Raw genomic sequence first — 24,481 nt, forward strand, 5'->3', positions numbered from 1 at the left:
GTTCCACAACAACATTTTTTTCCTCTTGTACGGCAGAGAAAAAAAATGTTCTTTCCGAATATGCAGTTAGTTATATAATAATCCATTTTAGGATAACGACGCATGGCCCCAAGTGTCCCTTACATAATATTCCTTACATAAATAATGAACTCGGTTGACTCTGTCACTGCAGACTGAAGCGTTCTGAAATAACTTGGGACCCAAAGTTAATGTGTCTTCTAGCCTAAAATAGTCTATTGTTCTCACAGCAGAGCTCTGGACATCTCCAGCGACTCACTGAATAAGTTGTGTGAATGTATGGAGATCCCAGGAGAGAGTATGAGAAAGGAAACCCCACTGGTATAGGAGGATATGGGGAGGTGTAGAGAAAGAACTATTTATGATCTCACTGTGTGTGTTTGTGTGTGTTGGGATGCAGATGTCGAGAGGGACTCGCTAACTCCGAGCTACCGACTTCCACATGCGGTGACGAGATTTTGCTATATGCCTACATGTCATTTTTTCAAACCCAGGACTGATATTTGATATCTACAGTAGTAAAGCATTAGCAAACAGTATGTATTCCTCTTCATAACGGTTCATGAAGGTAACCAGAGGTGCGAACCAATTCATTATCAACATGTATCAAAAACGTATTCATCTTATTTAGTTAATAGTTTATTATAATGCAATATCTTATAGCTTCACCTAGCCTCGAATCTGATTGGTCAGAAGGTAATAAGGGGTCCTCTATAACAGCAAATTAGAATGTAGTGTTTAAATATAGATTAAAAAAACATTTCTTTAAGGATAGGTTTATACAGTGATTTGTTTTCCATAAGGAGATTATTTTAATGTAACGTTCATTAAAGGAATCTACAGTGTCAGAGCTTCCAGTAAACAAGCCAAATTTGCCAAATTTGCCAAAATTTTAATTTTAATTTTAAATTAGCCAATTATAAAATCTAAAAAATGTTTTAAAGCTACTTTTACATAAGTAACAACAGGACAAAAATAGTTCATGAGAAACTTCCTCCTTAGCAACGTAATACTTAGCTCACTTTCTCTACTAGAAAAAAAAAAGATATGAAATTATAAAAGTAATTAAAACAAACAAACAAACAAACAAACAAACAAACAAACAAACAGGTGAATGGTTGAATGGTTTTCTGTCTATATCTCCCTAATCATATGCTTTAGCTAAAGCAGAACCTCTCCTACATGGCAGTTCTGGCTACAAGTCCGAGTTCTAGCTCCATCCTCCAGATCTTTAAAGTGACTCAACATCAGCCAACCTTAAGCCATTGATAAACAGGAGCTTTCCGGTCCTTAGTCTTATGTTATTTACAATGTTGGGAAAAGCTAAAGATGAAGAAAAGCAGCCAGAAACACTAAAATCAGGAAGTCTGTCAGACCTTTAGTAAGATTGCAAAATGTCTTCATGTTTTTGTGCCTGACTCAACGGCTTCATTGAATCATAGTTAAATAAGGAGGACCCTCAAGCAAGGGACTGGCCTTTTTTGGACCTACTGTATTGCTGCATTTGACTTAACTCGGAAATGGAAAGTCAGAGTATTGAATGACATCATTGAAGGTACAAAGTAGGGAGAAAAAAGTAGTTTGGCTTACAGTGTAGATTTCATCGAGAACCTCGGATTAAATGCTAAGTAAATGCTCAGAAGAAAACATTCCCTTTGAAAAGTAGCACCCTAATCATACAAATAATCAAATAATAATAATAATAATAATAATAATAATAAAACGTACACCAAATGTAAAGTCAATAAAGCAAAGACTTTTGGTCAAAACAATTAAAAATGTAGTTAATTGTTTTGAATTTGTTACTCATAAAGATATTGTTTAGTTGTTGGCAAAATAAGAGAGAAAAAAATGCTGTATGATTATGTGATCATCCATAGACAAAAAGCCCCACTGGAAGCAGATGAGTCTCCAGCCGAGATTTTCAGTATAACAACAACTGATAAGATTTACAGCAGAAGGAAACCAGATCGACTGTCACTGCTGATAAGAAAGCCTGCTCATCTTGTTTAACAGCACTGTTTCGTAATGAAGATCTCTTTCACGCTAGCCCCTCATGTTTCCTCTCTCTTGCTGCGGAGCAGTGGAATGGCACAGGATGTGGAAGTGACCTTTCTAACACTCTGGAACGGCCTTGGTGCTGCTCGGCGTTAAAATATGGGCCCGTTCGGACGGGGTTAATCTCCAGATCGAAGTCCCTCGCTATGCTGGCCGTAAGCCAGTTAAGACACGGCTCACTTCAAAGGCGCAGAGTAAACACGGCCAAAAAGGATCGCATCTTCCTGGCTGGCTCTGGACTGCCAGGCACGAGAAGTGCGCAGTGATGTCCTAGTTACTGAACACGAGGTCACTGTGACCTAGATTTCTCTCAAGCAAGCTCCTACTCAGGCCATAATTTCACTCTTTTTTTCCATTCATTTTCTATTACTCTTCATCACTATTTGTACTGTCAGGCCCAGACTACCTCTTTCACATACTCCTCATGTATAATGATGAGGATAACAAAGGCATGTATCAACAGTTCCTCTACTAAGTAGCAAGAGAGGGAAGAGGGGGAGAGAGAGGGTGAGAGAGGAAGCCAGAGAGATAACATTAAAAGCACTACCTTGATCTGGGGCAAACATGTAAGCCCTGTAACGAAACGTATTGCGACTGTTTAATTACCGCTCAGGAAATGAAGCTACAAGATGATTCCTTAATTAAGCGGTGATTAAGGATTTTCTGCCTTCTATCTTGCGCTGTTTGCAATGCATTTTAAACACAATCGCTGAACGGCAACCTCTGAGAGAACAATGCCGCCAGGCCTGATGAGGGTTTCCTAGAATATAGTAGGAGTTGGCATGGGAAGACAGTGCAGATACACTAATATAATAGACCGCTAAACATAGAACGCTAGGAAGAATCTGCAACCTGGTTGGCATCAAATCAACTTCTTAAATGTTGAAATGTCGCAGAGAGCTTTGAGCGGAAGTGGAACTGCTTGATGCCTTGTAGATAGAGGCACTAATTTCAGCTAGAAGTCCATCTAAAAAAAAGAAAAAAAAAAAAAAAAAGACGAGTGCTGTTTGCCTACAGCGGTGAGTGTATGAAAAAAAGGAGGCTAAACAATAGAAGACAGAGAATGTCATGATTGTGTGTGCTTGTCCATGCGAATCGGACATTCTCCCCAGCATAATGTTACACAGGTCAATAAGCTTACAGGCGATTTACACAAACGCCTCCTCCAGCAAGGTAGAAACAAAGTCATATTGGCTTCCCCCACCTCCCACCTCCCTCTCAGCAATGCCTCCACCGGCACAGCCCTTGAAAATGTCAATCCACAGATTTTAAGGAGATCTGAGCCTCCTAATCCGGAACAAACTGAGACGGAGAGATGCTGAGAAGAGAGATTCCTTTCATAATGCCCATTGCTACTGTGAATGCAGTAAGGGTAGTATGCAGCAAGGGTTACCCCATAGAATGAATGCAGTAAGGGTTACCCCCTGGTAACTGAAACATTAGGAAAAAATGTCAATTGTTTCCATTCCGTAACCACCATTGTTGGTAAAGATAGTATAGATGGAACAATAATCAGGCCTTGATCATGTATTGACAGGGGGGTCAATACATGATCAAGGGTTGATTATAGCTTCTTTAAAAACAACCCAAGTAGCCCTATAACTCACATGTCACCCTTAGACCATTTTTACCCTTGTCTCATGGTGCACAAATCTTTCCTGAACTGATCCCAAAACAAATTTCAAATGCCATCAATGGATAAAAAAAAGCAAGTGAGGCACTCAAATCCCTGCAAAATCTCACAAAGCACCCTAGTGGAGAGAAGTGATTAGTGAAAGAGCTTGCTTCTGTCTCCTTCAAGAGCTATAAATTCACAGTCATCACAGGCTCTGGCAGATCTGCTTGGTTTTTGAGCTCTTTCCTCGAGATGCAGGCTGGAAGCAGGGAGATCTGTCACATTTAGTTCACCATTCTTTAAAATTTATGATTCATTTCCTCCTCCAACTCCAAGTGATGGCTCAGCAAACTGCATTTCACACCAATTTCCAACCACCACATGTTGGGATCTCAACTTTTGTCTGTCCTTTGTTAACATCTGCTATGGAAAGAAGGTGTTGAAGTAATCTGTCTGGTAGGCACGATCTTAAATAGCATGGAAGTAACGCAAACAAAGAGTAAATCAGTTAAACTCTTTTGGTTTCCTGGTTGGTTGGAGGGATTTTGGCAGCGTGAGGATAAAGGGGTAAACTGACTAATTCAAGTCCTGGCTCAGGTAGTATCAACATGTTAATAGTAGAACCAAAGTTATACCAAAGGGCATACCTTTTCTCAACAATGTCCAACCATAGCACTCTTGTCAGTTGTCAGGGCGTTTGCAGTGCTATAGACTTTTGGTACTTGCTAAACCTTTCTGCTACAAGACCATTAGTTCAATCTGTATTTGTTTAAATGTAAGAGTTTCTGTGCAACCCTCTGTTACCCAGCATAGGGGTTGGCATACAAACAAATTAAGAAAAACTAATCCATGGACCTCCTCATTATAAATTTACTTTACAAATACAATAGAACTAATCAAACACTAGACTCAAAATTTAAACATGTTGGTTATATATTGCATTTCTTTTGCCTTGAGATTTGTTCTTAAGTTCCTGAAGTTTCTGAAGGGAGCACGGTGACTTAGTGGTTAGAACGTTCGTCTCACACCTCCAGGGTTGGGGGTTCGATTCCCGGATTCCCGCCTCTGCCTTGTGTGTGTGGAGTTTGCATGTTCTCCCTGTGCCTCGGGGGTTTCCTCCAGGTACTCCGGTTTCCTCCCCCGGTCCAAAGACATGCATGGTAGGTTGATTGGCATCTCTGGAAAAATTGTCTGTAGTGTGTGATTGCGTAAGTGAATGAGAGTGTGTGTGTGCCCTGCGATGGGTTGGCACTCCGTCCAGGGTGTATCCTGCCTTGATGCCCGATGACGCCTGAGATAGGCACAGGCTCCCCGTGACCCGAGGTAGTTCGGATAAGTGGTAGAAAACGAATGAATGAATGAATGAATGAATGAATGAATGAATGAATGAAGATTGTTAACAGATAATGATAGTAGTGGGTTGTAATTTTCACCACCAAATTAAAAAAATGCAGACTCCTGGATATGATTCACAGATCCTTAAGGGTTCTTGGACACTACTTTGAGAACAACAGAACCACGGTTTGGCAAGGCTTTGGTCCTGTGCCCTTCTTTGCATATTGGATGACAATAAATGCCTAATTGCAGAGTTATTTTGGGCTTGATGCTTGCAGGATTTTTGGTCTAATGCATCTGATCTCAGCCAAGAGCCTTCAGTCATAAGATTTTCTTCTAATTTCTGTATACTATGTGAAACTGATGGATCAGGAATCTGTCTGACTTTTGTGGTTTTCCACTCATCTATAGGAGGAAGGTGAAATTTCACAGTTGCTATAAAGAAAGATGACATCCAGGAAATAAACCATCGTCTTAAAATTAAAGACAAGGACATGACAAGGGAGCGTAAATTCCGATGGTACCTTGTTGCACCTTTCACCTGCAATAAACAAGGAATTGACCAAGCCCAGGCGATCCGTATTTGAAGAGTGCTTCGTTAATCATCAACGAAAAGGCAAGGTCATGTCTATGGAGTAATGGGGTCCAATTTTCCCATTTCCCCTCTCTTTCTAGTGTCTGTATATAGCTGTCTCGATAGGTCCCTGCTCTCCATCTCATGTTTATTCACATCCCTTTGCTCAGCTCAATCTATTCAGTGGCAGGGACTTCATTTCACACCAAACTATGCTGTTTCAATACCATTACGTGTGAAGCCATTGACTGGAGCCCCTCGACCATTTCATGGTACATGACTACACGGTGGCTCCACTGGAGCCGAAACTCTCCAGATAGTTTAAAGTGGTCACTCTGAAGGGAGCTCTCTGCAGTCTTGCTCATCTTTGTACAAACGCTGTTCGGAAATGCTGATGGCCGATGTGGGGCTTTACTTCTGTGAGATGGATTTACACTCATTATTGTGACATTTTGGGGGCAGTCTTCGCAATTCCAAGAGACATTGTCATTTGCTGTCTTGCAAATGTAAAGACAAGACACCACAGGTGGATATTTTGAAAAAACAATAAATTTTTCCTATATTTTTGTCTAAGCTGCATGTTATAACATGTCTTCTGAAACTATCAATAAAATGCTATTCAATTCATTCATTCATTCATTTTCTACCGCTTATCCAAACTTCTCGGGTCACGGGGAGCCTGTGCTATCTCAGGCGTCATCGGGCATCAAGGCAGGATACACCCTGGACGGAGTGCCAACCCAACGCAGGGCAGCTATTCGATTTAAATGTTTACTATTTTTGTTTAACAGTGTATTATCTGGAATGTAGTATCTTTAAGCTCTGCCCACTAAGCAATATCACATCATGCCATACTGTATATCTCCAAAAAGCTTGTTTTCTTAAATATGTAATATTCACACCAATTTCTGTTATAGACCATTAAAAACCACACAAAGTAAAAAAAAAATCTTCTAAAAAAAAGTTTCTCTATGACCTGTATTCATAATTTTTTAACTGTTCATTCATATCCCCAATTAGGAGAAATTTGCATAGGAACTTTCCAAAAATGCTGATTAAAATTACAAATAAAAAAAATCCTGCTAGCAATAAACTTAATCCTTTAAGTTTCAAACGTCTTACTGTATATGTAATTAGGGCAGAATCTCATTTGTAAAAAAAAATAAAAAAAAAATTCTAAAAAAAAAAATCTATAATCTATTGTTAGGAAAAAGAAAAAAAGAAAAAAACTATTCACCTGTAGTGTCTAGCCTTAAAAGGCAGTCGAACTAGAACACAGTGTTTATTAGAACTCCAAGGGGAATTCTGGATAACGCTGCCTTTTATCATACAAACAGCGTCCTGACGGCTGACCCTACATGATGTCTTAGATGTCTGTGCGCTGATTCACCATTGCTGTTTCAGATCTTCAGTTCCATATCAACTGCTGCAGATGTTTCCTTTCTCTCATGCCTGCTTCCTCTTATTCCTTGTTCGATTTTGGATTACCTCTTTCCTATGGCGTGGGTTCGTGTCCACTTTTTACCAGGCTTTACAGCGTTTGTGGTTCATCCAGTTGTAATATTCTATAGTAGACTAGAACATATGATAATTTAACTAATATTGACAATGAAGAAATTTTTTTTAGACAAACCAAGTCTACAAGGTGCAACAGATTTCTGTAAGTCCACCCCGTTCCACCTTACGCGTTAAGGAACCTCTAGAGCCATTCAGTTTCTTGACCTTTCATAACTATAAGAGGCTTTGCCACTTTGCAGCGCTAATAAGACCGTGGCTATGCTAATGAACATGACAGCTTCGTTTTTTTGGGCTTGAAGCTTTTAAGACCTATTATGATGTGAAATTCTGATGGAGGGTTTACGGTTCCCTGTGACAAGCCCATTTTGGAGCTGCGCAGATTCTCAGTTACTCTCGCACGCTGGAGACCTTATTCTCCTCTACAGTCAGCGAGACTGATAAAGGCCCAGGGAAGAGTGGCTCCTATTGAAAGGAGACGTTCAATTCAGCACTAATTACAACACGCCATCACTTTGGAGAGGGTTCACTTAATCAAGAGGGCCCTTCTTCTGTCTTCATATAAGGGAGGAATAACACGCGTAAACCGTTTAATGCTGGGATTGCGTTCGCTTTTAATTCTTGCCGCTCTGGCATAAGTGGGGTATATTTAAGCCATTTCGACTCAGGGCTAAATGACTATGAGATCTAATAGAGAAGAGGATCAAGAGGAAGAAAATGGCTACACCTGATGAGCGTGCACTTCTTGCTAAATAAGGAAGGGACATTTGGAGAATTACAGAACTGTGATGGAAAATGGGGAGCTTATAGAATTAAAGCAGATAGGAGAAGAACTGGGAAATCTGACGTACGTGCTCGGACCATGACAAGGCCTTAGATTACTTAAGTATCTACTAAATGGAATAGTTATAACTTTAGGCCAGGGTTGGTCTTAGTTTATGCACAGCTATTGGAAAGTTAAAGATTTTTTGCTAAACCTTTTGCCAGAGAAAGGAGCTATCAAAAGCTAACGTGACACACTCTGAAGTCAGTTAAAAAAAAAAGTTACGATGTGGGTCTTTGCGACTCATAGCAAATGCAAGAATATTGGGACTTTCTTATGCTAGCTTTCCTCTGCAATAAAGCCATTTGCAGTGTTAAAATCCGACCTATTTCATCAGGACCATTGTAGACATCTGGACATCGAGTCTAAGCGGTTTGTTTTTTTCTTCGTCGTTACATGGTTGCTTTTATTATTTGTATGTTGGGTTTTCCAAATTATTCTGCCCATTTTGGTCACCTGTCAGTTCCCACCCACCAGCTAGTACTTTCCATCAGTCACACAGAGATGTTTGAAGCTAGCTAACCATATCTTTTCAAACTGCTGCTCATGCTGCATCACGGCACACTTGGCAGAAAGCGTAGTCTACCCTCTTCTGCATGTGATTGGCTAGGGTCTCTGTGATTGACAGGGGAGAAAGAGTCTGCCATCTCTTCCATATAGACATTATTCATTTTGCTTGTTTGGCTCCTGTCCAATGCCATTTTTTAAAGGACACACAATGTGTGTTTTAAAAGAAATGTTCAAATTGGTTGAAATTACACTTTATTCTCGGACATACTCATATTTGTTTTTTTTAAATAGATTTTTCCCTTTGTACTGGTAATTCTATTTTTAATGTAACTTTTTTCATTCTATTTTTGTTCTACCTTTACGAACCTGGTATGTTTGTTTCGTTAACGAATAAAATTTTCAATCCGAATTTTATTGGTCCAGTATAGCGGGTAAGTTACACAAGCCTTGATACACAATTGTTTATTTTTTGATAATTATTTGCTATTAGACTTGTTTTCTCCCTAGAACAAGTGCTGGTTTTTGTAGTTAATAATAGTGCCAAAAACAAAACTCGCAAAACCGAATTTAACCTTGAAATGAAACAATGACAGTCTCATTGCTATTAACATTCCCCCACTTACCTGCTATGTTTTCTTTCTCTTTAACAACAAAAGGAAATGATTATTAGTGTGCCTAGCTAACAAAAAAAAAACATAAAAGGATAATGTTTTTCAAAGAAATGCCCCGTGAAAAAATCCCACTAGGCACAATAGTTTTTAAAACAGCGTGACAGAAGCGTAATGCAAAAAACACACACACACATATACACGAAAACGCTCGTCTTTTGAAGGCCAGCGCTGATTCAAAGCGCAAGCTGCTGATTAAAAAGTCAAATTCCTGGTGATGGGTGGTGAGTGAAGTCGGGTACACCTGGGGAGGAGAGTAGGTGTGTGTGTGTGTGTGTGTGTGTGGACAGGGTTTGTCTGGTTAACAGTTCTGTAATTTCAAGCAAGCTCCTTCGGTGTTGTGATGTGATGTGACCAGAAAATGAAATAAATACAAAAGAAAAGAACGGGTGCTTAATTGAAAACAGAGTTCAAAGAACAAACGGTTGGCTGACATTGTTTTTTTTTTTTAAGTGTATACATAGCAGTAGTGCATTTGATAGAGGTTTAGCAATACTCCCCAAAAACACACAGCTTCATGGCAGAATCTGGCTACAGGAAGATGTGAGGTTTAGCCAGTTTTCTGACAGTCCTCAGATACAGGGATCAATTACCAGCCCTGTGGCTACATGCTTGGACGCAGAGGTTCTGTCAGAAGTGTGTATGCCCAGACGTTTTTCCCCAAAAGACTCACATACAAAGCCAAAAAACAGATCAGACGCTGGAGAGCAGTGGCCGTGACTTGTGTAGTTTACTTACACATAGTATAGCAAGTGATGAATGTCATGGTCATGGTATCCTACACACTAGAAGCTGACAAACTGACATTCTTTCCTCTGAGACGCCTGAATCCTGAAAACGACATTATTCAAATTGCTGCTCATGCTGCATCACCGGGCGGAGTAACAGACTCAGAAAAGCGCTATCTACCATACATGATCAGATAGTGGTACTGTGATTGATAAAAAATTAAAAAGACAGAGAGAGAGAGACAGAGAGAGAAAGAGAGAGAGAGAGAGAGAGAGAGAGAGAGAGAGAGAGAGAGAGAGAGAGATATTACATTATCTCTCCCACCATGAGAGCATAGCCAATTTTGCACTCTTGGATTCTCTTGGAATTTTGTAGACTTGCAAACAAAATCAGGGCTAAAGCTGTTCTGTTGTGCAACTTGGGCATCCATTGGTTTGCTAAGAAAACAATATTTAATTATTTTTTAATTAAAAACCATTACAAAGGTAAGTTTATCTACTTGCACTTAATGTCGAAAAAGAAAGAAAGAAAGAAAGAAAGAAAGAAAGAAAGAAAGAAAGAAAGAAAGAAAGAAAGACTGCAAATGTGTTGAAAAATTTTGCTACTTGAAAATGGATTCATATTACTAAATTAGTACATATTTAAATACTGGAAATAATTTGTTGCTAACTGATTAGCAATTCAAAGAAAAGTCAAATTGGCTTGAACATAATATTAGTAAATTGTATTTTATTAATTAATTAACTTATATATTTATTGATATTCACAATTTTACTTAACTGACATTATCTCCAGCTGATTACTGACCATACCAGCTAAAAACAGATAGACCTTGTACTGTATGTGGAACATACATGGCACTGAGAGAGCTAATATTAACTTTACTATCGTTTTTAAAAGTTCATAGATTAGATTCATTAGATTTAACAAATGTTTTCCAACATTCCTTGTTTCATCTGTGAAAGGGACATGAGGAAAATGAGCCAAGTCTAAAGTCTAAGTCTAACTAAAAACTCGCTCTAACGATGATCCGAACAATAATCCTATTCCGCTAGCTCCTAGCGTCCGATAGCACGCTAAAATTCTCCCCTGCTCCCTAACCCTGTTCTGACTCAGCACTTTTCTACCCTCTGACCTTTAGCGCAGAAGTACTCCATGTCCTCAGAGCCGATGTTCTCTGTCTCGAGGTCTGTAGTGAAATTCTCCTCGGCTGAGAACTCGTCTTTAGTCGCGAGCTCGTTCCCCTCAGACACACATTCCTCCTCTTCCTCTTCCAGACCATCGTCGAGAGGACCTGAACACGCACAGAGAACAGTCACACACTCTTCATACAAACTCTGGACACACGATTAGCATCTATTAAATCTGCTCATATGAAACCGACTACAAGCGAATATTATTTTTTCCTTACAGAACTCCAGCTACTGTACGTTTGAATAGTAATTAGCATATTAGCTTCATTAGCTCCAGCATGTGAACCGATCCTGGAGGATTCAGGATTATTGCAAAGATTTAATAACTGCTCACTATATAATGAAGCAGGGTCTCTTACACTGGTAATAGGGAACATTTATTTATTCAAAATAACCACAAAGGTTAACAGATTTAAATATTTACACCTAAAATACACATTCAACTAATGCTAATAAAGATGCTACATGAGTCTTTACCAAATGATAAAGATATTTCACTGATAAAAATAGAAAGAACTGAAGCATCTTATGTTTTTTTTTTAATCCAAATTCAGCATAACAGCAAGTGCAGTGGAGCCACATCACACACGGTTCATCTCATCGTGCCTGCAGCTGATGACTCACAATGAGAGACACATGCGCACATGAAAACACACACATGAACACACTACAGTAGTTTAATGTACACATAAACACACACACACACACACGCACACACACACACAAACACACACACACACGAACACACTACAGCAGCTTAATGTGTACATGCACATACATACACCCACGAACAAACACACACAAACACACTATAGTAGCTTAATATGCACATGCACATACACACACACACACAAACACACACAAACAAACACATTTACACACAAACACACTATAGTAGCTTAATATGTACATACTGTACACAAACACACACGAACATACACACAAACACACATTCATAACATAAAGTGCACATACACATACACACACACACACACACACACACACACACACACACACACACAAACACGCATGCTCGGACACACGGACACAAACACACTATAGTAACTTAATGTTCACATACACACACATGAACACACATACTGTACACACTAACACTAATACACTTTAGTAGCTTAATTTGCAAATGCACACACACACGAACACACACATACTAACACACTTAAACTTAGTAGCTTAATGTGCACCTACACACACACACAAACGAACAAACACAAATTTACACACACAAACACACATTTACACACAAACACACTATAGTAGCATAATGTGTACATACGGTACACACACACACACACACAAACAAACACACATTTACACACACAAACACACATTTACACACAAACACATAATGTGCATAATGTGTACATACTGTACACACAAACACACACGAACACACACATACTAAAACACTTAAGCTTAGTAGCTTAATGTGCACCTACACACAAACACATACTACACTGTAACACACTTAAGCTTAGTAGCTTAATGTGCAGCTACACACACACACACACACACACACACAAACAAACAAACACATGAACACATTATAGCAGCTTAATGTGCACATGCACATTCACACACAAACACACATTTACACACAAACACATTTACACACACAAACACACTATAGTTGCTTAATGTGTACATGCACATACACAACACATACACACACACAAACACACACACACACTCGAACAAACACAGGAACATATTATACAGTAGCAGCTTAATGTGCACATGCACATACAGTGCACATACAAACACACATTTACACACAGAAACACACTATAGTAGCTTAATGTGCACACACACAAACACACACGGACACACACAGCCGAACACACTATAGTAACTTAATGTGCACATACACATACACACATGAACACACATACACACTAACAATAATGCACTATAGTAGCTTAATTTGCAAATACACACACACATACAACACCCACCATAGTAGCTTAATGTGCACATGTACACACACACACACACACACACACACGCACGCACACACACACATACACACACACACACACACACACACACACACACACACACACACACACACACACACACACACACACACACATATATATATATATATATATATATATATATATATATATATATATATATATATCCATAAAGAAAATAATAATCTAAAGTAATCCAAATTTTCCATTCAACCCCAGTGTAGTCTGTTAGCCTAAGCGTTACTTCTTTCATTTATATATTTATAGAGCTGTTTGTGTCTCTCTGGTACGTTGACACTAAATAGTACCTGAGACCAAAATAAAAATAAATGGTGGAGTTAATAATATACTATACTATAATATACTATACTGTAATACATTATACTATAATAAGTAACTATACCGTAATATATTATATTACATGAATCACACTGTCATGTCACACGGTCACTGTCATGCATTTTAAGCTTCAAACGCATACACAAAACCAGACAAAACAAAACAAAACAAGACAAAACAAAACAAAAAACAGCTTCAAACACAGCACCGATACTCTAAGTGCCAGAACAATGTATCTGAGGGAAAGTTGCTCGCTCGCTGCCTCCTGACTGTTCACACCAGCGTTAGTACGGCAATGGGGAAGAAAAAACTTTTTATTAATTTGTTCACCTTATCACAGGGTACAATGTTGATTTTTCCATTTACATACCGTGCCTTTGGGTAATACAGCGCTGTAATCTGAAAGGAGACACTTTTCTGTGTGATTAATTTTTTCCCCCTATGTGCAATATTATTTCCCTAAATCTAAATGATTTAGAGTTTTGCTTGTAGCCGTACATTTCTGGATTTGCATATTACTGTTTGGCAGCAATCCTGTTCGGATGGAATTACGGCTACCTGAGTTGCATTAAGGCTGAGAGACGGAAAAAAAAATATCATAGTGCATTTGAATATATATAATGTTTCTGCCCTAAAAGAACAAAAATATATCTTTTGTATTGCATATTTTCACCAAGTTCACTTATGTTTGTGTGTGTGTGTGTGTGTGTGTGTGTGTGTGTGTGTGTGTGTGTGTGTGTGTGTGTGTGTGTGTGTGATCGTCTCAAAATACATTTTCAGCAGCCACACACACACACACACACACACACACACACACACAAACACACACACACACTCACGCACACACACACACACACACACACACACACACACACACACACACACACACACACACACACACACAAACACACACACAATCTCGTTTCCAAACAAAGATTCAATACTAAAGCAAATTTTACTGGAACTGACAGGTACAAAGGCCTTCACCTGACTACAGCAGAGAGGCCACTCCTCCTTCATCTGACTTCAGCACTGAGGCGACACCTCCTTCAGCTGACTAAAGCACAGAGGCCACACCTCCTTCAGCTGACTAAAGCACAGAGGCCACACCTCCTTCATCTGACCAAAGAACAGAGGCCACACCTCCTTCATCTGACTAAAGCACAGAGGACACTCCTCCTTCATCTGACTAAAGAACAGAGGCCACACCTCCTTCATCTGACTACAGCACAGAGGCCACACCTCCTTCATCTGACTACAGCACAGAGGCCACTCCTCCTTCACCTGACCACAACACAGAGGCCACTCCTCCTTCATCTGACTTCAGCACAGTGGCCACACCTCCTTCATCTTACCACAACACTGAGGCCACACCTCCTTCACCTGACTGCGCACATAGGCCACTCATCCTTCGTCTGACTAAAGCACAGAGGCCACACCTCCTTCACCTGAATAAGCACAGAAGCCACTCCTCCTTCATCTGACTAAAGCACAGAAGCCACACCTTCTTTACTCTAATCACAAAAGCCACACCTCTTTCACTCTGAGCACAGAAGCCACACCTCTTTCACTCTGAGCACAGAAGCCACACCTCCTTCACTCTGAGCACAGAAGCCACACCTCCTTCACTCTGAGCACAGAAGCCACACCTCCTTCACTCTGAGCACAGAAGCCACACCTCCTTCACTCTGAGCACAGAAGCCACACCTCCTTCACTCTGAGCACAGAAGCCACACCTCCATACAGCACAGCTTTCAGTCTTCTCATTCATTTAATAGGTGACTCGTCACTTCCCTTTCACTGTAATCACTCCTTGCTACATCTGAACGTTTTCTCTTACAAATTAAGCAAGGTCAAAGTTCTCTCGCAACACACACGTCCCTTGAGTTCGCTTCTGTTTGTTCTACCGCCGGATTCTCCGCTTAATCGAGTAATTATTGTGGTTCAAACCCCTCCGCAAGTGCACACTTTCTTCCTGAACGAGAGGCACTGTGGGAGAAGAAAAAAAAGAAGAAGAAGAAGAAAAAAAATCACCCTGCTTTTTCCATTAATGATGTCTTTGTAGTGCACAGGAACTGGGCTTACATAAAAAGAATTAGCGCTGCGATCTCCAGCAGACATGCTGCGCAGTACTGAAGTGCGCCACTTTAAATTAGGATGCAGGGTTGTGATCATATCGCAGCCTGGGACTTTCCTGAATCGCAGGAAGGTAAGGATGAAGAGAGAAGGCTCGGTACGTCTCAATATGCTAAAGCTGTCGATAAGCATCGGGAATTGTATCGAAGCGGAGATCACTGAAGCTCGACCTGGTTGTCAGGCTGGAAGGAATATGTGTCAAATCACAAACACACACACACACACACACACACACACACACACACACAGCTTGTGGAAGATGAGAACAGGTTTGTGAAGCTGAGCGAGGTGAAGATGTCGAACCTAGTAAAATTCACTTCGGCAATGCTGCGGCTGCTGATAATCAATTTGGAGATATGAAGCAGATTTACCAGAACATTAAATGTCATAGTGACGCTCTTCTAGGTGTTGATAAGTTAATATTCGAGAGCCTTCCTATCCTACACAGCATGGACATGCCTGCGACGATTTCACACCTTTCTAACCTGGATCTTTTCTTGAAAGTCACATTCAGGCAAGGAAGGATCTTGTTAAGTGTTAAGGTGGGACACAACAGGACTGAGAAGTGAGTTTACCGTTGCCACGGTACAAGCCAAAAGTCGTGTTTTTGCAGATTCTCTTGATACCAGGTGTGTGTGTGTGTGTGTGTGTGTGTGTGTTTACACATGATGGCAGGCTTTCCTGAATGTCACAGTCACCGTAACTGATCATCTTTAAGACTATTTTCACTTCACAAATTGGCATAAATAATCTCTCGTATGGTTGAAGTCCGTTTGCCTCACACCTCCAGGGTTGGGGGTTCGATTCCCACCTCCGCCTTGTGTGTGTGGAGTTTGCATGTTCTCTCCGTGCCTCGAGGGTTTCCTCCGGGTACTCCGGTTTTGTCCCCCGGCCTAAGGACATGCATGGTAGGTTGATTCGCATCTCTGGAAAATTGCCCGTAGTGTGTGAGTGTGTGAGTGAATGAGAGTGTGTGTGTGCCCTGTGATGGGTTGGCACTCCGTCCAGGGTGTATCCTGCCCCGATGCCCGATGACGCCTGAGATAGGCACAGGCTCCCCGTGACCCGAGAAGTTCGGATAAGCGGTAGAGAATGAATGAAAAAAATGAATGGTTTCATTCTGATCAGAATAGTTTATGTGGGCGTGTCAGTGGGCGTGTCTCTACAAAACTACGGCATTTAGCTTAAAGCGAGCTGTACCGTCATTTACGTTAGGACGTCTACAAGCAGGCAGGAAACACCAGGAAATCTGGTGTCTACAACTATGAGGAAAACTGAACAAAAATACATCAGAAATCTTCCAGCTGAATCACAGTAAATATTGTATATATTCTGGTGATAATGTGCTGTATTCTACCATTTTCCAGCGACGTTCAACACGGCTTGCTAGCGATCTACGGCTGTAGATTAGCACAAACCACTGAAACTTTAGAAGCTGATCTGTTTAAGCAGATGAACAGATTAGAACAGACTGAAAGGCTGTTGCATTGATCTCTTTAGCTAAAGACGACACAAGGGCTAAATCCCGCCGGTGCTACTATCACAGGTATTGTGGGTAATGTAAGAAACTACTGTAAAGGTTTGATTTATGAAAAGTTTCGATTTATCAATATTTGCAATGCAACTTGTAGTTAAATGCAAAACTACTAAAATTGCAAGCACAGGATTCTTCTTGTAGTCTCCTCTCATGTGATGAAACGTATGTGAAGACTTTCTATGGAAGCTGATGAGGTTCGACGCACGTGAATGGAAGGCGGCCTTCGTTGACGCACGTTGTGATGATGTCACATAGAACGTCTGAGCCCAAACCTGCGGAAAACCTGCGGCCATTTTGGAAAACTGCAAGTTCCTCTGAATATTGTGAAATCCTGAAGTGTGAAAAAAAAAATCTGAGTATCAGCATGGAGTTAATCCTGATAGCGGATTGTGGCTTTTAAATGACCGACAAATGTGATTCTGGGGAAAAAAGCGCTTTAGGATTTTAGGGTCTTTGCGGGAACAAATTCGTACAATCTCAGCAGACAGCGCAACGTCTGTAGGCTATCAAATTAAAACTAGAGTAGAAGGTATGATGCATGTGTGTGTGTGTGTGTGTGTGTGTGTGTGTGTGTGTGTTGGTTTGATGGTGATAGTGCACTTTATCAGCAGAAGACACAGTGATGTGTTCGGTCTAAAACCAGGTCTCTGTTACGTCCCCTAATTAGGGCGGAAATAACTGAATCGGAAGGAACAAAGCGAGCGATCTCTCTGCTTTTTATTTTATTTTTTATAATTTTCTAATCTCTGCATGCTATTGAAATGGGGAGCGAGCGTGGCCAGAGGGGAGTGAAGCGTGTGCCCAGCACCTGAGACCCAACATGAATGTGAAATGCTCCTCGCATGCCTATAGGGACGTCCGGTCTGGCATCGCTCGCTCCTGGATCCTTTGTGCCAAGGTAGAGACTGGCATAGTATTAGAAGGTCCAGGCTGGCACATATGCATATAACACACATACACACATACATACATACACACACACACACACACACACACACACACACACAAATTACAAATAGTCCTCCATCCAACCACACACCAAACACATTTCATCCAACATTTATTTCTTTCATCTTAAATGTTTGTTAAAATGTACACCGTCATTCTTATTTTATTTTTTATTTTTATCTTTTTTTTTTTTTTTGTAATTTAACACTCCATCTCTTTCATCTACTTCCGTTTGGTACCTTGGCTTTATAATATTCCTGAATATCAGCACTTACTTTACACCAAGCCCTTGTGTTAAGTCTGGTGTGTGTCGTCCCTCTGGGGTTTTTTATTAATGACCCTACAACAGAGGAACCAACACACAGGTATGAGGTAAATGTGAGGTAAAGTCTGAGGTAAAGAGTCTCAGGAAACCCAAATACAACCTAAAATCCTCTTTCTACACTTCAGGGGAAAAAAAGCAAAAAGATTCTGAATCATCCGGACTTTTAGTCCTTCTTACAAAATTCAGGAGTAAAGAAGGACTTGAAGAAAGATGGAAGGAACAAAGTATGGGAAAGAGGAGAGGATTTGAAGATTTGAGGAAAGGAGGAATAATTGAAAGGAATTCATTTCTTATTTTCTCGAATACATGTTTCCATCATTCTTGTTTTTCTGGGGTGGGGTGGGGGGGTCAAAATAATTAAAGGAGGCAAGGAAAAATGGAGGAGTGTAGTTGTAAAGAAAATTAGCACCAGGAATCCTGTCAGCTTTTCTTTCAGTGAAAGGAAAGAAAGAGGAATTGGTGAAAAGAGGAAAACAGAATGAGAGTAAAAGTGGACTGGATGAAAAGAGAATGAGTGGAAAAGGGGACTGGGGGGAAAAGAGAACGAGAGGAAAAGAGGACAAGAGGAAAAGAGGACTGGGGGAAAAGATGACGAGAGGAAATCAGAATGAAAGGAAAAGAGGAAAAGAGGAAAGGAGGACGAGAGGAAAAGAGAACAAGAGAAAAAGATAACGAGAGGAAAAGAGGACTGGGGAAAAGAGGACAAGAGGAAAAGAGGACTGGTGAAAAGAGAACGAGAGGAAAGCAGAACGAGATGAAAGGAGGACAAGAAGAATGGAGGACTGTGGAAAAGAGGACGAGAAGAAAATAGAATGAGAGGAAAAGAGAACGTGAGGAAAAGAGGACTGGGGAAAGGAGGACAAGAGAAAAAGAGAATAGTATTTTTCCTTAAACACTCAAGCTCCTAGAATACTTTTATTTCTTCAGTCTCTCGATCTTCCGGTCGTTCTTTGGAAGAACAGAAAGAGGACGTTCTGTCTCTTCCTCTTCACACCACTCCTCAGAGCACTACAGCCTCCAGATGCTCAGGATAAATCCACACTACACACCATCACTGATCCGAACAGAAACTCTGCGCTCACACTCAGGATTTTCACGTTAAAGTGAAGCCGCGAGTCTCGGAGGACGTTCAGATGTTCGGAGCTTTTCCTTTCTATTCGTTTTTTATTGTTTGTCTGTTCATCCACTTCTGCTGTGATTAAAGGAATGTGAAGCGAATGTTACGACAGCAGGCCAAAGTAAAAGGCCATCTGTGGAGCTGACAGCTGATGAGGCTGAATCTGGATTGACCACGCATGTGTGTGTGTGTGTGTGTGTGTGTGTGTGTGTGTGTGTGTGTGTGTGTGTAGTCCAGGCCTGGGAATAAGCGCTCTTATTGTTTAACTTGATCTTCTGGTTGCTAAGCAATGTAATTCTGCCGATTAGAAATGGCTGCGTTCCTGAGCTTGGGCACTTACAAGCGACACAACGTTTTAGAAACCTGTGTGTAAAATCCCACACAAAAAAGACACCCACACACACACACAGACAAACACACACACACACACACACACACACACACACACACACACACACACACACACACACACACACACACACACACACACACATCCATGGGAGAACAAATGTTTAGGAACAGCTGAAATCTCATGAATGGGAGGGAAAAAAAATCTTTTCAACTCATTTTTACCAACAATTCCAATGAATTCGAACAATCTGCAATATTTCAGTTTTGTGACATCACTTTAAATATTATTATGACTGAATGTTTAAAAATTATTATCTACTGCGATTAAAAGCTATACATTTCTAGATAGTTTCAATGAAATGAAATAATTAAGTAAAATGTTCAGTGTTACAGAAACATTGCCCCAAATGTCTCGGTTAATCGAAAATGTGTGTACTGTACATGTGTGTGTACTGTGTGTGTGTGTGTGTGTGTGTGTGTGTGTGTGTGTGTGTTTCATCATTATACCGATGGTTAATGAAGGCAAAAATGCAGAGTTAAATCTTAATTAGGTCATGTTTGCTGGATGTGTCCATTAAAGGCAAAGATCCCTGATTAAAAGATTTAACTGCTAATGCAGGTCATCATCACAAACACATCATTAGAATTACTGTAGCGCATCACACACACACACACACACACACATAACACACACAATACACACACAGACATGCACATACATGCTTGCGCACACACACATACATATACACACACGCGCACACACACACACAACACAATACACATACATGCTCACACACAATAGCACACACACACACAGACACACACACACACATGCACAGCATTTAGCAGACACCCTTATCCAGAGTGACTTACAACTGAGCAACTGAGGGTTAAGGGCCTTGCTCAGGGGCCCAGCAGTGGCAGCTTGGTGGACCTAGGGTTCGAACCTGTGACCTTCTGATCAGTAGCCCAACACCTTAACCACTGAGCTACCACATCCCTCATACCACATACCACATCCCAAACACACACATACATGCTTGCACACACATATACACACACGCGCACACACACACAACACAATACACATACATGCTCACACACAATAGCACACACACACACACAGACACATGCTCACACACACGCTCAAACACACACATACATGCTTGCACACACACATATACACACACACGCACACACGCTCACACACAAACTCTGATGTGCTCTGGAGTTCTCCAAACTCACAATTTGTCCAGTGTCCATGTGTGTTAAAGACGCATGTGTGTGGTTTCTACGTCCAGCGCCTCCAAATTGGAGTGGCATGAAAACGCGGCTGGCATTTCACTAGGTCATTAAAAATCTGGAGGCTCCTCTGAGCGTGCCTTTGGGCCTCGGCAGATGCCAGGCTCTCTATGTTCTGCATTGCTTTTACTTTCTGCACACACAAACACACACAAACACACACACACACACACACACACACAAACACACACACACACACACACACACACACACACACACACACACACACACACACACACACACACACACACACATACACACGCACACACACAGCCACCCAAACTGGCAGTCGCAGGCATCTATTAAAGGCCCGGGGTCGTCCTCCAAATGTTCAACAGTGTCCGTGCTCTCCGAAGCTCAGGTGCGAGCTCTTATTAGCTCGTGCTCTCGCCTGAGAGCCAATTTGGACCATCGGTGCGACTGCTTGTTGTTCAGAGCCTACTGAAAAGCCTACATTGAATTATTTATTTATAAATAAATAAATAAATAAATAAATAAATAAATAAATAAATAAATAAATAATAATTATTATTATTAATAATAATAATAATAATAATTATTATTATTATTAATAATAATAATAATAATAATAATAATAATAATAATAATAAAATGCTAAAAATATATAATAAAATAATAATTGTAGTTCAATGTTGTTCAAGATGACGGCTGTTAAAGGGCCGATATGTGATTCTGACAGTCGTTTTATTGGTTTAGACAGTTTCAAATATTTGATGAAGCTTCGGAACTTGATATGAACCACCAACATTTCCACCAATCAGGACAAAGGAGGTGTTTCTATTTCCTGTTGCAGTACAGTTGCAGTACTTTGAAGCATAAACATTCCAGAATCACTGATACTGCTTTAACCATTCAAACGAATAATTATATAAATAAATAAATCTTCCATGCCATTCTATACGATAATCCCAATAACATTTCAAATTATGAAACTGAAAAATAAATCTATATATATACAGTATATTATTCGACCATTAGGGATCTATCGGACACGGCAATTTCACTTCTTTCACAATAAACTTCACTTTAATTCTATTCTAATTTGCTTCTTATTATATACTTCTTATTTCTACTATTGATAGTTCCGCTTCTTAATACCCCGTTTGCCAAAAAAAAAAAAAAAAAAAAACGGAGTCGTCTGAGTCGGAGGGAACAGAGGATGAGGATAAGATCTAAATATTACCCCTGGCAAAGAGACAGAGCTAAAGTCTGATGAACATTTCAAAAGAGCGATTCTTTATGGATCGGAGAAATCTTTTCCACTTTTTAATTAAAAGTAAAGAAAATAGAAGTTAATTATCCTGTAAAGATTAGCTACTGGGCATCTTTCTGTAAATTGGTTCTAATTAAAAGGAAATTGTCGAATGACATTCAAAGTGCTGTCCTTTCAAAGTGTGACACAGGGATTGGGATAGGAGGAGGATTCATTCATCCATCTGTCTGTCTTGGTCTCTCTCTCTCTCTCTCTCTCTCTATGTCTCACTGTGTCTCTGTCTTGGTCTCCGTCTCCTTCGGCCTCTCTCTCTCTTTACCTCAGCCTCTCTCTCTCTACCTCAGGCTCTCTCTCTACCTCAGGCTCTCTCTACCTCAGCCTCGACCTCTCTCTCTCTACCTCAGGCTCTCTCTCTACCTCGGCCTCTCTCTCTACCTCAGACTCTCTCTCTCTACCTTGGCCTCTCTCTCTCTCTCTACCTCGACCTCTCTCTCTCTACCTCAGGCTCTCTCTCTCTACCTTGGCCTCTCTCTCTCTACCTCGACATCTCTCTCTCTACCTCAGGCTCTCTCTCTACCTCAGGCTCTCTCTCTCTACCTCGACCTCTCTCTCTCTACCTCAGGCTCTCTCTCTACCTCAGGCTCTCTCTACCTCAGCCTCTCTCTCTCTACCTCAGGCTCTCTCTCTCTACCTCAGGCTCTCTCTCAACCTCAGGCTCTCTCTCTACCTCAGGCTCTCTCTCTCAACCTCAGGCTCTCTCTACCTCAGCCTCTCTCTCTCTACTTCAGGCTCTCTCTCAACCTCAGGCTCTCTCTCTACCTCAGGCTCTCTCTACCTCAGCCTCTCTCTCTCTCTACCTCAGCCTCTCTCTCTACCTCAGGCTCTCTCTCTACCTCAGGCTCTCTCTACCTCAGCCTCTCTCTCTCTCTCTACCTCAGCCTCTCTCTCTCTACCTCAGGCTCTCTCTCTCTACCTCAGACTCTCTCTCTACCTCAGGCTCTCTCTCTACCTCAGGCTCTCTCTCTCTACCTCAGGCTCTCTCTCTACCTCAGCCTCTCTCTACCTCAGGCTCTCTCTACCTCAGGCTCTCTCTCTACCTCAGGCTCTCTCTCTACCTCAGGCTCTCTCTCTCTACCTCAGCCTCTCTCTCTCTCTACCTCAGCCTCTCTCTCTCTACCTCTGCCTCTCTCTCTCTCTACCTCAGGCTCTCTCTACCTCAGGCTCTCTCTCTCTACCTCAGGCTCTCTCTCTACCTCAGGCTCTCTCTCTCTCTACCTCAGCCTCTCTCTCTCTACCTCAGCCTCTCTCTCTCTACCTTGGCCTCTCTCTCTCTACCTTGGCCTCTAGCTCTCGCTCTCTTTCTCTCTCTTTCTCTCTCTCTCTCTCTGACCTCATGGTACTTCCAGCGACAGTTCCGAGCTCTGATGGCAGAGGTGTCAGAGTTTTGCTGAGTTGTTACTCGATTGTAAAGTTTTAAATCCACCTTCTTCCAGATTCGAATAAAATTTCTTTATGAGAAAAGGTTTAACTTTACATTAACATTACCTTCAATATCATTATTCGTCATGAGCGACACACAAACGTTTTAATAAAAGCCGTCTGTCTGAAGGCTGATCCTTAAAGCGACATCGGTAAGGAATAACACACACAAGGGAATGCGGTTATAGGATAATAATCCCACTCACTGACACGAAGTGATGAGAGAAATATTACTTTCTTCCATTTTACTCTCTTAAAATGGAAGAAAGTGAGTAGGACAATATGGACTGTTCCACTTACTTACACTTTTGTAATTCTGTATATGAGAAATTGATGAAAATATTCTTCTACAATAATCATTAAGTTAATTATAACTTTTATTTATTTTATTTTTTATTTATTTGTATTTTTATTCATACATTTATTTTATTTTATTAACAGACTTGGGGGGGAAAGTAATCCAAAATAATTGTAAATATTTATTAGAAACAAGATTCCAAAATCTAATAATAAAAAAATTTATATTATATGAATATATTATATATTATACATATTATATATAGATGCATAAGTGTTGGCACTGTCTGATATGCGGTGGCGATGTGGATCGGAAATCGGCAGAGACATCAGATTGAAATTTTTATCTATCTATCTATCTATCTATCTATCTATCTATCT

The 24,481-nt window shown here is 40.6% G+C and overlaps 1 protein-coding gene across 2 annotated transcripts in view; it reads right to left on the reverse strand.

Annotated features, from left to right (window-relative positions):
* Positions 1-24,481, reverse strand: part of zfpm2a (zinc finger protein, FOG family member 2a) — a 143,981-nt gene that overhangs the window by 86,831 nt on the left and 32,669 nt on the right. For both annotated transcript variants that reach the window (XM_047808657.1, XM_047808656.1), the window contains one exon: positions 10,981-11,139. In XM_047808657.1, coding sequence (XP_047664613.1) covers positions 10,981-11,139 — 159 coding nt within the window. The remainder of the gene's footprint in view (positions 1-10,980; positions 11,140-24,481) is intronic.

Source organism: Tachysurus fulvidraco, chromosome 25 (genome assembly GCF_022655615.1).
Source record: "Tachysurus fulvidraco isolate hzauxx_2018 chromosome 25, HZAU_PFXX_2.0, whole genome shotgun sequence".
Taxonomy (NCBI): Eukaryota; Metazoa; Chordata; class Actinopteri; order Siluriformes; family Bagridae; genus Tachysurus; species Tachysurus fulvidraco.